This window comes from Moschus berezovskii, chromosome 17 (genome assembly GCF_049115385.1).
Source record: "Moschus berezovskii isolate FMDL1 chromosome 17, NW_MosBer_1.0, whole genome shotgun sequence".
In the NCBI taxonomy this organism is placed as follows: domain Eukaryota; kingdom Metazoa; phylum Chordata; class Mammalia; order Artiodactyla; family Moschidae; genus Moschus; species Moschus berezovskii.
This window is the reverse complement of record NC_142476.1, coordinates 73,818,456-73,834,436: the sequence shown is the minus strand read 5'-3', so window position 1 is coordinate 73,834,436 and position 15,981 is coordinate 73,818,456. Positions and strand designations below refer to the sequence as shown.

Here is a 15,981-nt window from a genome sequence, read left to right as displayed (position 1 = left end):
CTCAAGAGTCTTCTCCAACACCACAGTTCAAAAGCATAGATTCTTTGGCGATCAGCCTTCTTCACAGTCCAACTCTCACATCCATACATGACCATGGGAAAAACCATTGCCTTGACTAGACGGACCTTGGTTGGCAAAGTAATGTCTCTGCTTTTTAATATATTATCAAGGTTGGTCATAACTTTCCTTCCAAGGAGCAAGCGTCTTTTCATTTCATGGCTGCAGTCAGCATCTGCAGTGATTTTGGAGCCCAAAAAAACAAAGTCTGACACTGTTTCCACTGTTTTTCCATCTATTTCCCATGAAGTGATGGGACCAGATGCCATGATCTTTGTTTTCTGAATGTTGAGCTTCAAGCCAACCTTTTCACTCTCCTCTTTCACTTTCATCAAGAGGCTTTTGAGTTCCTCTTCACTTTCTGCCATAAGGGTAGTGTCATTTGCATATCTGAGGTTATTGATATTTCTCCCAGCAATCTTGATTCCAGCTTGTGCTTCTTCCAGCCCAGCGTTCCTCATGATGTACTCTGCATATAAGTTAAATAAGCAAGGTGACAATATACAACCTTGACGTACACCTTTTCCTATTTGGAACCAGTCTGTTGTTCCATGTCCAGTTCTAACAGTTGCTTCCTTACCTGCATACAGGTTTCTCAAGAGGCAGGTCAGGTGGTCTGGGATTCCCATCTCTTTCAGAATGTTCCACAGTTTATTGTGATCGACACAGTCAAAGGCTTTGGCATAGTCAATAAAGCAGAAATAGATGTTTTTCTGAAACTCTCTTGCTTTCTCCATGATCCAGCGGATGTTGGCAATTTGATCTCTGGTGCCTCTGCCTTTTCTAAAACCTGCTTGAACATCTGGGAGTTCACGGTTTACATACTGCTGAAGCCTGGCTTGGAGAATTTTGAGCATGACTTTACTAGCGTGTGAGATGAGTGCAATTGTGCGGTAGTTTGAGCATTCTTTGGCATTGCCTTTCTTTGGGATTGGAATGAAGACTGACCTCTTCCAGTATACTTCAGTATACTTGCCTTGAGAACCCCATGAACAGTAACAAAGGGCAAAATGATAGGATACTGAATGAGGAATTCCCCAGGTCAGTAGGTGCCCAGTATGCTACTGGAGCTCAGTGGAGAAATAACTATAGAAGGAATAAAGGGATGGAGCAAAAGCAAAACCAATACCCAGTTGTGGATGTGACCAGTGATAGAAGCAAGGTCCTTTGAAATTACTAACTCTAATTTTCCAGCTCAAAAATTCTTTAACTCCACTGGGATCTTGACTCATTGCTTCCCATTCCATTAGGCTTGGATTCTGTGTTTACAGTCACTCTGGCATAGAGCCTTTGTTTCTACCTGAAGAAACCACAGCCCAGGCCAAATCGGCATTTCTCTCCTGAATAGCCAAATGTAGTGCGGAGAAAGAAAGGTGTGCACACCCAGATCCGTAGTCTTAACTTGTGACCTCTCTCTGGTGGACCTTTAAAGGCTACCCAGAAATCCTACCACATTATCCTATCTGATCTTGTTTCTGTGTCTTCCTCGTCTCCTCTTCATGATTTGTAGTTGCTCTAATCATGTCCCTAAGCCCTGTCTGCAACTACTCCTATTAGTGCCACCCCTGGATCTGTACTCGGCTAAGTCCTCGGATCCAGTTCGTAGTCTTCATCTGATGAGAACTGTCATTTGATGCAGTTGGTTGCTCTTTCTTCCTGTGGCTTCTGGAATATTTCATTATCTTGATTTTTATCCTTGCTCTCTGTATTTTTTTCAGTTTTTTGATAGTTCTTCCTTATTTGCCAAATTTCAAAATGTTGGCATGCCCCAGGGCTTAGTTCTTGGGCTTCATTCCTCTTTATCTGTGTCTGTTCCTCAAGATATTCCCAGGTTCAGTGATTTGCTAGAAGGACCCAGAGGACTCAGCACATAGATACTTGGAGCTATAGTGTCTTATAGTGAAAGCATGCAAAGCAAAATTGACAAGAGAAACAACCCATGATGGCATCTGGTCTCATCACATCATGGCAAATAGAGGGAGAAGTCAGTGGAAACCAGGTACAAGATTTCAGGAGTTCCCTTCCAATGGTATTTGCTTAAAAATTCCCCTAGCAGTGAATTGTGACTAACTTGTGAGATGTCTCAGGGAAGCTCATTAGAGACTTGGTACCCAAGTTTATTACTAGAGGCTAGTCACTGAAGTACCCTCTGCTTCGCCTGTACCAAGATTCCAGGTTCTTGAAAGGAAAGAAGATGTTCAGCAGAAACCCCATTATTTACACAGCCGTATAGGCTTTTTGTCAGCATGAATTAGATTTCGTCTGTAATTTCATGAGTGAAATTATGTAGTATGTCCTCTTTTGTGTCTGGCTTCTTTCATTCAGCATAGTGCTTTTGAGATTCATCCGTGTTGTTGAGTGTTTTAGTGGTTAGTAGTATTTTTATTTGCTGAGTAGTATTCCATTGAATTAATATGCCAGAATTTGTTTATCTGTTCATCTGTTGGTAGACATTTGGTTTACTTTCAATTTGGGGATGCTAAGAATAAAGCTACCGTAAACATTTAAGTAGAACTCTTTTCATGAACATTTTTAAAATTAAATATCTAGGCGTGGAATTTCTGGGATGTATGAAAAGTGTATGCTTAATGTTATGAGAAAATGTACAACTGTCTTGTACATGGTTAAATCATATTTGCGCTAGCTGTATATGAGAGTTCTGGTTGCTCCACACCCTTTCCAACACTTTTTTATTGTCTTAATTTGAGCCATTCTAGTGGATATACAGTGATTTTAATGTTGGGTTTAATTGCATTTCCCTAATGACTAATGGTACTAAACATCTTTTCATGTCCTTATTGACCATTTATACTATTTTTTTTTGAGACCTGTCTTATAAAAATCATTACCCTCTTTTTATGAGATTGTCATCCTCTTACTGATTTGTAATAGATTAGATTATGTAGATCTAATCTAATCTGTATGTAGATTGGATAGTGGTTTGCAACCAGGGATAGATAGACTTAAGGGATTAGATCTGATAGATAGAGTGCCTGATGAACTCTGGACGGAGGTTCGTGACATTGTACAGGAGACAGGGACCAAGACCATCCCCATGGAAAAGAAATGCAAAAAAGCAAAATGGCTGTCTGAGGAGGCCTTACAAATAGCTGTGAAAAGAAGAGACGTGAAAAGCAAAGGAGAAAAGGAAAGATATAAGCATCTGAATGCAGAGTTCCAAAGAATAGCAAGGAGAGATAAGAAAGCCTTCTTCAGCGATCAATGCAAAGAAATAGAGGAAAACAACAGAATAGGAAAAACAAGAAATCTCTTCAAGAAAAGAGATTCCAAGGGAACATTTCATGCAAAGATGGGCTCAATAAAGGACAGAAATGGTATGGACCTAACGGAAGCAGAAGATATTAAGAAAAAGTGGTAAGAATACACAGAAGAACTGTACAAAAAAGATCTTCACGACCAAGATAATCACGATATGATCACTGACCCAGAGCCAGACATCTTGGAATGTGAAGTCAAGTGGGCCTTAGAAAGCATCACTACGAACAAAGCTAGTGGAGGTGATGGAATTCCATTGAGCTATTTCAAATCTTGAAAGATGATGCTGTGAAAGTGCTGCACTCAATATGCCAGCAAATTTGGAAAACTCAGCAATGGCCACAGGACTGGAAAAGGTCAGTCTTCATTCCAATCCCAAAGAAAGGCAATGCCAAAGAATGCTCAAACTACCACACAATTGCACTCATCTCACACACTAGTAAAGTGATGCTCAAAATTCTCCAAGCCAGGCTTCAGCAATATGTGAACCGTGAACTCCCAGATGTTCAAGCAGGTTTTAGAAAAGGCAGAAGCACCAGAGATCAAATTGCCAACATCCGCTGGATCATGGAGAAAGCAAGAGTTCCAGAAAAACATCTCTTTCTGCTTCATTGATTATGCCAAGGCCTTTGACTGTGTGGATCACAATAAACTGGAAAGTTCTGAAAGAGATGGTACCAGACCACCTGACCTGCCTCTTGAACCTGTATGCAGGTCAGGAAGCAACAGTCAGAACTGTACATGGAACAACAGACTGGTTTCAAATAGGAAAAGGAGTACATCAAGGTTGTATCTTGTCACCCTGCTTATTTAACTTCTATGCAGAGTACATCATGAGGAACGCTGGGCTGGAAGAAGCACAAGCTGGAATGAAGATTGCTGGGAGAAATATCAATAACCTCAGATACTCAGATGACACCACCCTTATGGCAGAAAGTGAAGAGGAACTCAAAAGCCTCTTGATGAAAGTGAAAGAGGAGAGTGAAAAGGTTGGCTTGAAGCTCAACATTCAGAAAACAAAGATCATGGCATCTGGTCCCATCACTTCATGGGAAATAGATGGGAAAACAATGGAAACAGCGTCAGACTTTTTTTGGGCTCCAAAATCACTGCAGATGCTGATTGCAGCCATGAAATTAAAAGACGCTTACTCCTTGGAAGGAAAGTTATGACCAACCTAGATAGTATATTAAAAAGCAGAGACATTACTTTGCCAACCAAGGTCCGTCTAGTCAAGGCAATGGTTTTTCCCGTGGTCATGTATGGATATGAGAGTTGAACGGTGAAGAAAGCTGATCGGTGAAGAATTGATGCTTTTAAACTGTGGTGTTGGAGAAGACTCTTGAGAGTCCCTTGGACTGCAAGCAGATCCAACCAGTCCATTCTAGAGGAGATCAGTCCTGGGTGTTCATTGGAAGGACTGATGCTAAAGCTGAAACTCCAATACTTTGGCCACCTCATGCGACGAGTTTGACTCACTGGAACAGACTCTGATGCTGGGAAAGGTTGGGGGCAGGAGAAGAAGGGGATGACAGAGATGGCTGGATGGCATCACTGACTTGATGGATATGAGTTTGAGTGAACTCCGGGAGTTGGTGATGGACAGGGAGGTCTGGTGTGCTGTGATTCATGGGGTCGCAAAGAGTCGGACCCGACTGAGCGACTGAACTGACTGAACTGAACCAGGTATAATTTCCCTCAGGGGCCTGTGGGAATGTCTGGAGACATTTTTGGTTGACACCATTAAGGGAGGAGTCTTCTGTCTTCCTCCCCCACTTCCCGTTATCCATTTCTCTTTCCCTGTTATCCCTCCCTCATTCCTTCTTCTCTCTTCCTCTTTTTGAGATTTGGTTTCATGTTAGGCCGCTTTATGTTTGCTTAGAGGCCATTGGAGCACTAGTTTTTTTCCAGTTTCTTTTCTCCCCATTCTTCAGTTTAGATCAGTATCTTACTGTCTTTTGCCATTTTGCTGTGGTATTCATTTAGTCTGTAGTGGAGCCCGCATGATAAGTTTTTTTTTTTTTTTTTCGAAATTTTGGCCTTTTCAGCTCTAAGATTACCTTTTAAAATTTTTATTTTAGTTTGTTTCTCTGCTGAGATTTTTCTAGTCTGTTCACTCACTATGTCCTGTTTTTTAATTAAACTCAACATATTCATTATAGCTGTTTTACTAGTTTTTGTCTGCTAAATCTGTTATCTGAATCATCTGATTTATTCTGAGTTACATTTTCCTGCTTTTTCACATGTCTAGGAACTTGTGACGTATGTTGGGCATTGCATGAACCATTATGTAGAGAGTGTGTGTTAATACTGCTGTCTTCTTTCAAGATGTGAGTTTTGTTCCATCAGGCAGTTAAAATTACCAGAGGATGTTTATTCTGCTAGGCTTATTGTTTGTTTGCTTTGTTAAGGACAGGTAGCCTTTCTGAGCTTTATATTTTATTTTAGGGCATGGCTCCTACTCAGGGTGTGTTAAGTATTGTCATTTTGGAATCTTAACAGAATGCCTGGAGAGTGAAAGAGTCTTCACACTTACTGAGCTGTAACTATTGAATTCACCCGCAAGTGACCTCTGCTACCTCCATTCAGCTCCCAGGCCTGCTGCAGCCCCTCTTTTTTATTCCTTGTGGATTCTCAGGCCAGCCCAGGTGCAGTCTGGCCTCAGCCAAGGCATAGGGAAACTAGGGAAACCCCTCTGAAATTCTGTGCCATCCCCACACCCACCCTGGTGCATTTCCCTTCTTTCTTATATTTTATTCATAAATTCTAGCTTCCTCAATAGCTCTGGCCTCTGATCTCAGCTTTCTCAGTTGAGAAAAACCATCATTTGTTTTTCCCTTGAGTTTCACCTCCCTGTTGTCAGGAAGGCTTATACAGAAAACCAGTTTGATCATGGGGCTTATGTTGTGTATTTACTGGCTTTCAAGTCTCCTGCTGCCTGTTGTCCAATGTCTAAAAACAGTTGTCTCATGTATTTTGGCCAGTCTTTTGTTAGTGTTATTTGTAGTGAGAAATAGTCTGATGTCATGTTACCCATCATGACTGATAGTGAAAGTCCACCCTAAAACTTCAGGGAAAAAACTTAAAATGTTTTGACGTTATAATATATTTGTAATTATATAGAAAGGAGATCAATTGTGATTTTTGTTTGTTTTTACAAGTTGCCACTTGTAATAGGCCAATAAGTGAAGATTTTATGCCTTGCTTTCTTTTTCCCCCAAAGGCTGACTTGCTAGCTACTTACTGAGATAATAGATAGTAATTTGTTCACACCCTGTAAAAGAGATCATTTGTTGTTACAAATATTCTTCAGAACTTGACAAAACCATCGAAAGAAAACTTGAGAGCTGGTGTATCCATGATAGAGCTCCCTTAGAGGCTGAATTCCTTCATTATAACTTGTATCAGACTGTACTGCTGGATTGCTGCTATAAGCAGTGTTTTACCAGGAGGCCCCCTTAAGACAGGAACTTGTCATTATTTACACTGTTTTCTTTGTGGATAGCGGTCAGGATTGTTGAGTCTAAAAGGGTCAGGGGTGACACTTTAAATTTCTTGAGATCGTTCAGAATGTCTTCCTTGATTTCCCAGAGTCTCACTCTTCTCTCACGTAATCAGTGTTTGTTAGTTTTCCTGTTTTTATTTCTACCTTTCACATAGCCTATATTACTGAATATAGTTATCTTAACATGTTCTGGAAAATTGTCTAGCATCAAAATTAAAATACTAATACATGAGAATCCCTGAAATTGCATGTGAAATGATTACACTGTGCTTTCAAGTGGCAAGTTTATTTCTCAACCAGTTTTCATTAAAGAGCTTATTAGCTTTTGTGTGCAGGCTTTGTTTTATTTTGCTCTGGTTTTTCTGGTTGACAGGTTGTGCTGAGGTGATCTATTCATGTGTATAAATATGTATTTATAAGTACATAAAAGTTAAGATGTGTATATATAAGACATTCCTGGCCATACTTTACGGATTTGTTTTTCATTTTTGTCAAGTTTATATCATTTTTATTCCTTGCAAGATGCCTGGCTTTTTCAAGATTTGTTGAGAATTTTCAAGGTGTTGTTTATTGCCACTGGCCTGGTCTCATATGTAGTACAGTTCTGAACAGAAAGAGAAATACCCCTCATTGATATAAAATTCAGAAGAAATCAGTTACCTTTTCTGGCTTATGCTTTTAACACATTACAGTTACATTTAATTGTTTTGTTTCTTCCCATGAGTTCTTCAAAGCCTTGTGAATCCTTGTTTTTCTCAGCTAGATGCTGAGAAAATTATTCTTGTTGTCACATATTAGTTACCTTTTTAAAAATAAAAAAAAATCTGATACCTGAAGCAGCTAAAGATCCACATAAAACAGTATTCTATAATGAGACTTATTTAGACTTATTCTATAATGAGACTTATGGTTAGATAAAAAGATACTTTTCACAAAATGGTTTTCAAATAATTAAGATAATACTATTTAAATGTCAAAATTGGATTATAGCATTTTTAAGGTGAAAGTAAGTCTTGAGACCTTGCGCATAGACCCTGTTTTATCAATCAGATAAGTAACCTGAAAAGTCGCAAAGGTACTTTCAGAGCCAGGATTCTGATACATAATCTTCCTGACTGCAGGTGTAGTGCTCAGCTAAAGAGAGACGGCTGTGCAGTGCCACACACAGGAGACCAAGGTTAGCCGGGGCAGTTGTGGCTCCTTTGCTGTTAACGTGAGCTCTCCTTCCAAGGTCCTTCTTCACCGGTATCTCCTCTTCCCCTTTCTCAGATTCCCTGGGCTTACCGATTCCAAATCCCCCAGTTTGAGGAACTCGTTTTCACCTTTTTAAAAACCCAACTCAGAGGGCTTCTTTTCAAAAAATATTCTGACAACTCTTTTCCTAGGAACTCTCTTTTATTCTTCTGGTTATTACTGTGTGCATCCTTTTGTTGCATTATGTTTTAATTGGGTTTTTTTTTCTCTTAAATCACAAGTACCTAGTAAGATATTATTTTCTCATATTTATTTGCTTTTTATTGAAGTATAGTTGATTTACAGTATTGTGTTAGCTTCATTTGTACAGCAAAGTAATTTGGAGATAGATAATATGTATATATTATTTAAAAAAAATTATTTTTGGCTGTGCTGGGTCTTTGTCGCTGCATGCGGGCTTTCACTGTTTACAGCGAGCAGGGGCTACTTTTTCTTGTGATGTGTGGGCTTCTCATTTTTGGTGCTTTCTCTTGTTGCAGAGCATGGGCTCTAGGGTGGTTGGGCTCAGTAGTTGTGGTGCATAGGTTTAGTTGCTCCACAGCATGTGGAATCCTCCCGGACCAGTGATCCAGTCCATATCCCCTGCATTGGCAAGTGGATTCTTAACCACTGGACTATCGGGGTAGTCCTCTCTTTCTATTTTTTTGTTTTTGATTCTTTTCCATTACAGGTTACTGCCAAGATATTGAATATAGTTCCTTGTGCTATACAGTAAATCCTTGTTGTTTATCCATCATTTCATGTGTTTTAATTCCATGGCCTAGTATAGTGTCTTTGGAGTGAATTAAATTGAAATCTGCCATGTTGGCAGATGAGAGGTTTAAAATAAACTCTGATAAAGGCCTGAATGTTTACTTTGAACACAGTTCAATTACTTGCTGTTTTGTTTTTCTTGTTTGCTTATTTTCAGATTTCTAGATACATTGTGGATCGTTGGGTTGCCAAGTCTGTGTCTTCAGATCAGTTCAGTTCAGCTCAGTCATGTCCGACTCTTTGCGACCCCATGAATCATAGCACGCCAGGCATCCCTGTCTATCACCAACTCACGGAGTTCACTCAAACTCATGTCTTCAGATCAGTGATTCTCAAATATCAGGTCTATGAGCAGGCTGCAGCTAAAGCTTGGTTTTCTCATTTAGTGGGCTAGCTTGAATCCCAGGATCCTTGCTATTTTATTATGTTCACTTTAAATCTACCCAGTTGTTTTGATGGTCAGCTATGGTTTTTCCAATAAGTCATGTACGGATGTGAGAGCTGGACAGTAAAAAAGGTTGAGCACTGAAGAACTGATGGCTTTGAACTGTGGTGCTGGAGAAGACTCTTGAGAGTCTCTTGGACTGTGAGGAGATCCAACCAGTCAATACTAAGGGAAATCAACCCTGAATATTCACTGGAAGGACTGATATTGAAGCTTCAATACTTTGGCCACTGATGCTGGGAAAGATTGAAGGAGGAGAAGGGGGTGACAGACGATGAGATGGGTGGATGGCATCACTGACTCAATGGACATGAGTTTTTGCAAGCTCTGGGAGACGGTGAAGGACAGGGAATCCTGGTGTGGTTCAGTCCATGGGGTTGTAGAGTTGGACACGACTGAGCCACTGGACAACAGCAGCTAGGTTTGGGAGCCACAACTTCATATAACAAGCTATTCAATCAGAGTAAGCTTACTTGGGGCAAACTTTTACTTGCTGTTTAAGAGCTTAAAGTTTCTTATTTCTGGTTCCCAAAATGTCTGGCACATAATTTGTAGAAATGAGATACCTTTAAAATGTTTTTAGGCTGAGTTTTGATTAATTGAAAGATGGTGATTGATTAACCTTTTTTTTTTCTTTATTATCATTTAAGGAGTATTCAGCCTTGGTGTTCCTGTTGATGCTCTCTTCTTTATTGGTAACCAGTTGGTGGCCACGAGTCATACGGGGAAAGTGGGAGTGTGGAATGCTGTCACCCAGCACTGGCAGGTTAGTTTTAACTAATACGTATCACAGAAATGAGATTATTTCTGAAACTTGTGCTGATTGTGCATGTGCTTTGTTCTTGTGGAATTTGTATTGTTTCTGTTTTGATTATATAGAAAATTGAATATATTTAGTGGTAAATTAGCTTCTGGATACAAGTCTGACTATATTTTCAAGAATCTTAAGTCACTTTGGAAAATGAGTGGGTTTTTATACTGTGATTTGACATTTCTTTATTGCCTTGAAATGTTTTAAGTTTTATGCCTTGGGAATAGACAGAGGAGCCTGGTAGGCTGCAGTCCATGAGGTCGCTAAGAGTCGGGCATGACTGAGCGACTTCACTTTCTCTTTTCACTCTCACGCATTGGAGAAGGAAATGGCAACCCACTCCAGTATTCTTGCCTGGAGAATCCCAGGGACAGAGGAGCCTAGTGGGTTGCTGTCTATGGGGGTCTCACAGAGTTGGACACAACTGAAGTGACTTAGCAGCAGCAGGCAAACTTCATCTCCTGAGTGAAAGCACAGTTCTGTAGGAAAATAGAGGGTAGCTAACTAAATGGTCTCAGGTACTTGCGAGGAACAAGAAGGATATAAGACTAAAGAAAGGTTAATACCTGATTCTGAAGGAGAGGAGAAAAATTAAAGAACTTTAAGCAGAGAGTGATTTGATCAGATCCGTGGTTTAGAAAGATAACAGTAATAGCTAATACGAAAAGTGGACTGGAGATCAGGGAAGGTATCCAGCAAAAGAGGCAGAGATTCAACCAGAGTGAGTAGATGGTAAGGATGAGACTATTTGAGAAACATTTCGTAAGCCATCCTGAAACGATAAGGATTGGTATCTGATTAGATGTAGAAAATTAAAGAAGAGAGATGGCTTTCTAATTTTGACAGTTGGATGGCTGGTAATATTTTAAATTGAGAGGGCATGGAGTGAGAGAAGCATATATGCTCGTGCATAGTGTGAGGAATATTAGAATGATTAAATATGTTTCTTTTGAGATTCCTGTGGGTATCCGGATATAGGAGCTCAGGAAGCAGTTGGGAGTACCCCTTTGGAATTTAGGAAAGAAGAAGGGGCTAGGAAAAAGCATTTGGAAACCGCAACACTTCTGTGGTAATTGAAAGATAAGAATTGATAAGATTTTCCATTGAAAGGATATCTGTAAAGAAAAGCCAGAACTAAATTCCTGGGGAACATTAGCTTTTTAAGGAAACAGGATAGGAAATGAAGAGCTAAAGAGACACATACGGTGCGATTTAGAAATGGCATTGGTTTTGGTGGTAGAATATCATTTGCAAAGTTAGGTTTTGGTGGGGAGACAGATCGCAGGAACTGAGAAATTAAAAGATGAGAGATTAGAAACAGCAAATTCAGAATGTCTTTCAAAAGTTTGATGGTGAGGTAGAGCACTGAAATGAAGTGATAGTTTAAGGATCAAGGCTAGATGGAGGAAAAGATATTCAGTGCTTTATTTTTTCTCTAGGATTTTAGAAACTTGAGCATGCTTGTTAGTCAGAGAAGGGAGTTGACAGAGCAAGCATTTAAAGATTGAAAGAATGGAGATGTTGCTAATCCCATAGAAGTCAGGACTATATGTATATAGTGTCTAGGAAATAGTAGACCCGATAGAGAAGAGAGGCTTCTTTCTCTGTGACAGAAGAGTCAGGAAAGAGTTCTGTGGAGGAGAAAGACATGGAGATATGTTTCAGAGATTACAGAGATTGTAAATCTTTATAAGGGATCTGGTTGGTACAGTTATACGAGTTTCTTCCTTAACCCTCAGTACCAGGAGGGAACAAGAGCAAGAGAAAACAGTGTTGGCTTGATTCTGGATTGAAGATGTAATTAAATGGGTATGACACACAAAGGGAAGAGAAAACATAAAATGGCAAAGCAGTTGAAGTTGTAAACTTGGAGTATCAGGTAAGCAAAGGAGGGTGCAAGGATTCTAGGGACTAGAGGGAAGGTAGAGCAGATTGATGACTTAAAAGGAGTGGAAATTGTGAAGATAGGAAGTTGTTGTCAAAGGCTGAAATTAAGAATTTGGAGTTGGAGCAGTTCTTGGTGATGTAGTCATTTAAATCATATCATATGTTGGACTGACTTAAAGGTGAAAGTAGTTGAAATAGGGGTCAGAGAACTGTGAGGGTCATCAGGGTGGTCATGTAGGTACCAGGATGGTGATAGAGAATGCGACGAAAAGCCAACTGATCAGATGCCCAGCTCCTCAGCAAAGGTGATAGGTTGATCTGGAAGCTGCAGTTGGGGCAGAGAGAAGGTAATTGAATGTCATGCTTGGGTTGATCTCGTGCAGGGATGTCCCTGAGATCTTATGGCAGGGCCTAACAAGTGCCAATACTTTGGCCACCTGATGAGAAAAGCCAGCTCATCAGAAAAGACCCTGATGCTGGGGAAGATTGAGGGCAGGAGAAGAAGGGGACGACAGAGGATGGGATGGTTAGATAACATCACCGACTCAATGGACAAGAGTTTGAGCAAACTCTGGGAGATAGTGAAGGACAGGGAATCCTGGTGTGTGCTGCTGTTCATGGGGTCGCAAAGAGTCAGACACTATTTAGCCACTGAATAGCAACAAAAGATGGCGGGGAAGTGGTGAGAGAACGAATGACTTCCAATGAAAGAGATTACGATCAGGGAAAATTAAATTTTATTATCGATGAAGACGTGGAAGTCATGGTTGTAGAAAAAAGATACTAGCTAAGATTAGGTGGGGCTAGTGTCAGCCGATTTAACATCGTTACTGTAAATCCGGATGGCTCAGCAAATAAAGAATCTGCCTGCAATGCAGGAGACGCAGGTTCAATCCCTGAGCTGGGAAGGTCCCCTGGAGGAGGAAATGGCAACCCATTCCAGGCTTCTTGCCTGGAAAATCCCAAGTACAAAGGAGCCTGGTGGGCTACAATCCAGAGAGTCACAAAGCGTGATATGACTGAGCACACACACATGCACTGAAAATCCTAAGCAAGCAAATATGACATACTCAGGGCAGTTAGTGGTCAGTACACAACAGACATCCAGGTGTCAAGTCTCCTTATTAGTGACTGAGCTAATTCATACAGGACCTTCCATATAGGCATAGAAAAGGCATCATAAATGTGTCACCATAAAAGTGATGGGCCAGGGAGTGTGGGAAAGGACTGATCTAGGTTGATCTAAAATTGAGGAGGAGGGATTCTTCAGCTGGTGCTGTTCCTGTAAAGAGGAATGTGAATTTTAATGATTTATGGAAGGTCTGCTCTCAGGTAGGTTACTTGGCTAGTATGTCAAGTCTGAGCTTTCAGTGACTCAGAGAAGTGGTGACATCTGTGCCATAAAACTCGTGAGTGCATTTCAGTTCCTAAAGGAGCATGTGTCTTTATCACCTTTTTTGTTTTTTTCTAATGTCACAACTGCATATAAAAACTTTCATATTTTTGAGATCCCCGAAACTATACTGGTGTCCTCAAAGTGGATACTTCTTAAGCTTTTGGTCCCACGGGTATAACCTGTTGCTTCCTGTTTGGTACATGCATGAGTTGAAAACCATAGCTGACAAAGTAGGTTTGTCATCACATTTCAGGAAGACCTGGGGTAAGCTGAACATTCATGCAGCAAACAAGCCTTGTAACTTATAACCTAGATAGATGATTTATTTTTATTTTGGTGTGCAGGACTGAGCTAGTATGTCATAAAATCTCAGTGCCTGATCTGAAAATCTCAACAGACAGTTCTGACCTGGGGCTGACTCCTCTGACTGCTGTGGCACGGATGAGCAGATTCTGATCTGGCCTGTAGCCACAGTTCTGCCCAGAAGTAACACAGAAGTACACAGGACAACTGGTGTAGTTCCTGACTCCAGTTGTATAATCAAGATTGATTTGAAATATTTGAGTCAGATGAACAAGCCTGAGAGCAAGAGTTTTTAAGCCTAAAAGCCATGGTGGTACTTAGGTGTAGCAGTTTCTTACTGTAGCTCTTCCCTGGTGGCTCAGATGGTAAAGAATTTTCCTGCCAGTGCAGGAGACATAAGAGACTTGAGATCCCTGGGTCAGGAAGACCCCCTGGAGAAGGAAAGGATAACCCACTCAAGTATTCTTGCCTGGAGAATTCCATGGACAGAGGAGACTGGAGGGCTACAGTCCTTGGGGTCGCAGGGTTGGGCACAACTGAGTCAGTAAACACACAAAACACATACAAACGTGTGTGCTAGGACAGCTTCACTAAAATGTTAATGAAAATGTTATATGCGCATTGTATCTGATTTGAGTAAGAAAAAGGGAAATTATTTTTTAAAAGAAACATTTCAGTTTTCTCTTTAATTCCTCTTTAGATTTAAGGTTAGTAATAAGGAGTGTTTCAAATAGGTAGCCTAGGCTGAGTTACATGGCAGAATAGCAGTTTTAGGACTTATTTCCCCAGTCGTTCAAGTTTAAATGTAGATGCATATTGGAAACATACTGCGTTTCATTCTCATATTGAAAGACAGTTTTGGAAGTCAGTCCTGGAGAGTTATCGTGTATCCTGATTCCTAAAGGATCAGAAAACTGTTCATTCTGAAAGACTAGAATTGTCAGCCAAAGTCACCTGTAAGTCATCTGAGTCATAACCTAACTAAACAGTAGAGGGCAAACTTGAGGAAATTTTGGCTTAATGGCGAAAGAAAGTGAATTTCTGTGGTCTGAGGGCAGTGCTGGACTAGAATTCGAGAGGCTTGTTTGATTTCGCTTCTCTTCTGTTGTGGTCTGATGCACTTTCAGCACTGATGTCACCAGTACAGTTTGGTGGGCTGGCTGTCTTGTTTTTTGTATTTGTAACACGTTTGTGAGCCCTGCAAGTTAGGAATAAGGTGGGAATTTGCATCTTATTGCCAGAATTCACTGGAGAGAGGACTGGCATTTGCATGCCTATTGTGTCCTGAATACTATCCCAAGTAGGTTGTATTTCTGACTTGGGATTTACAACAACACAGCTGAATTAGCTCAGTCACTGGTGAGGAGACTTGACTCCTGGATGTCTGTTGTGTACTGACCACTACCCTGAATATGTCTTATTTGCTTGCTTAGGATTTTCAGTGCATGTGTGTGTGTTCAGTCATGTCAGGCTCTCAGGCTCTTTGTGACTCTGTGTACTATAGTCCATCAGGCTCCTCTGTCCTTGGGATTTTCCAGGCAGTAAGCCTGGAGTGGGTTGCTGTTTCCTCCTCCACGGGATCTTCCCAACTCAGGGATTGACCTGCGTCTCCTGAATTTAGCCCCCCACCCGCCCCAATACTGACATATAGAAATATTGGGTAAAAATACTAAAATAGTATATATTGTATTAATATCAGGTATTCAATTGTATTGCTGTTTGTTTCTTTATGCATACTTGCATGCCACATATCAGAGTCAAGGCTCTGGATTCTGGGATTCCACCAGGAGCAGGAGGCATGGCTTCAGGGGAGAGTGTAAATCCAGCCTCCTGCAAAAAGCTGAAGCTTTAATAATCTGCCTCAGTCCCTGAGAAGAAGACTGGGAAAATTTTGCTTAATAATTTTGGAATAGGAAATCTTGATGTCTGTTCCATGTCTTGGATTGGGAAAGATAGTGCAGGAGAAAACCATCAGTGAGAAATTGAGGCCACGATCATATTAGGAGTAGAAATACATAAATTGAAAGCACAAAGATAAGTCTTTGTGCTTTGGGAATTCCAATTTGAGAAATTTATAGAACTGGTCTAGGGTCATTTACATTTCTAGGGGTGGACATGAAACCAAACAAGATATAGCACACAGGGCTTCCCGAAAGAAATATTTTCTACTGAAAGTGAGCCCATAACCTCCCCAAATTTGTAAAGTACACATGAGGGAAAGTCATCAAATATAGGCAGTTGGAGTACAAGTGCACCTTAGAGCTGAAAATAATTGAACAATTAGCTACTGCTGA

General features: G+C 40.5%; 1 protein-coding gene across 2 annotated transcripts in view; it reads left to right on the top strand.

Annotated features, from left to right (window-relative positions):
• Window positions 1–15,981, top strand: part of KCTD3 (potassium channel tetramerization domain containing 3) — an 83,485-nt gene that overhangs the window by 45,681 nt on the left and 21,823 nt on the right. For both annotated transcript variants that reach the window (XM_055419913.2, XM_055419912.2), the window contains exon 10: window positions 9,941–10,056. In XM_055419913.2, the coding sequence (XP_055275888.1) occupies window positions 9,941–10,056 (116 nt within the window). The remainder of the gene's footprint in view (window positions 1–9,940; window positions 10,057–15,981) is intronic.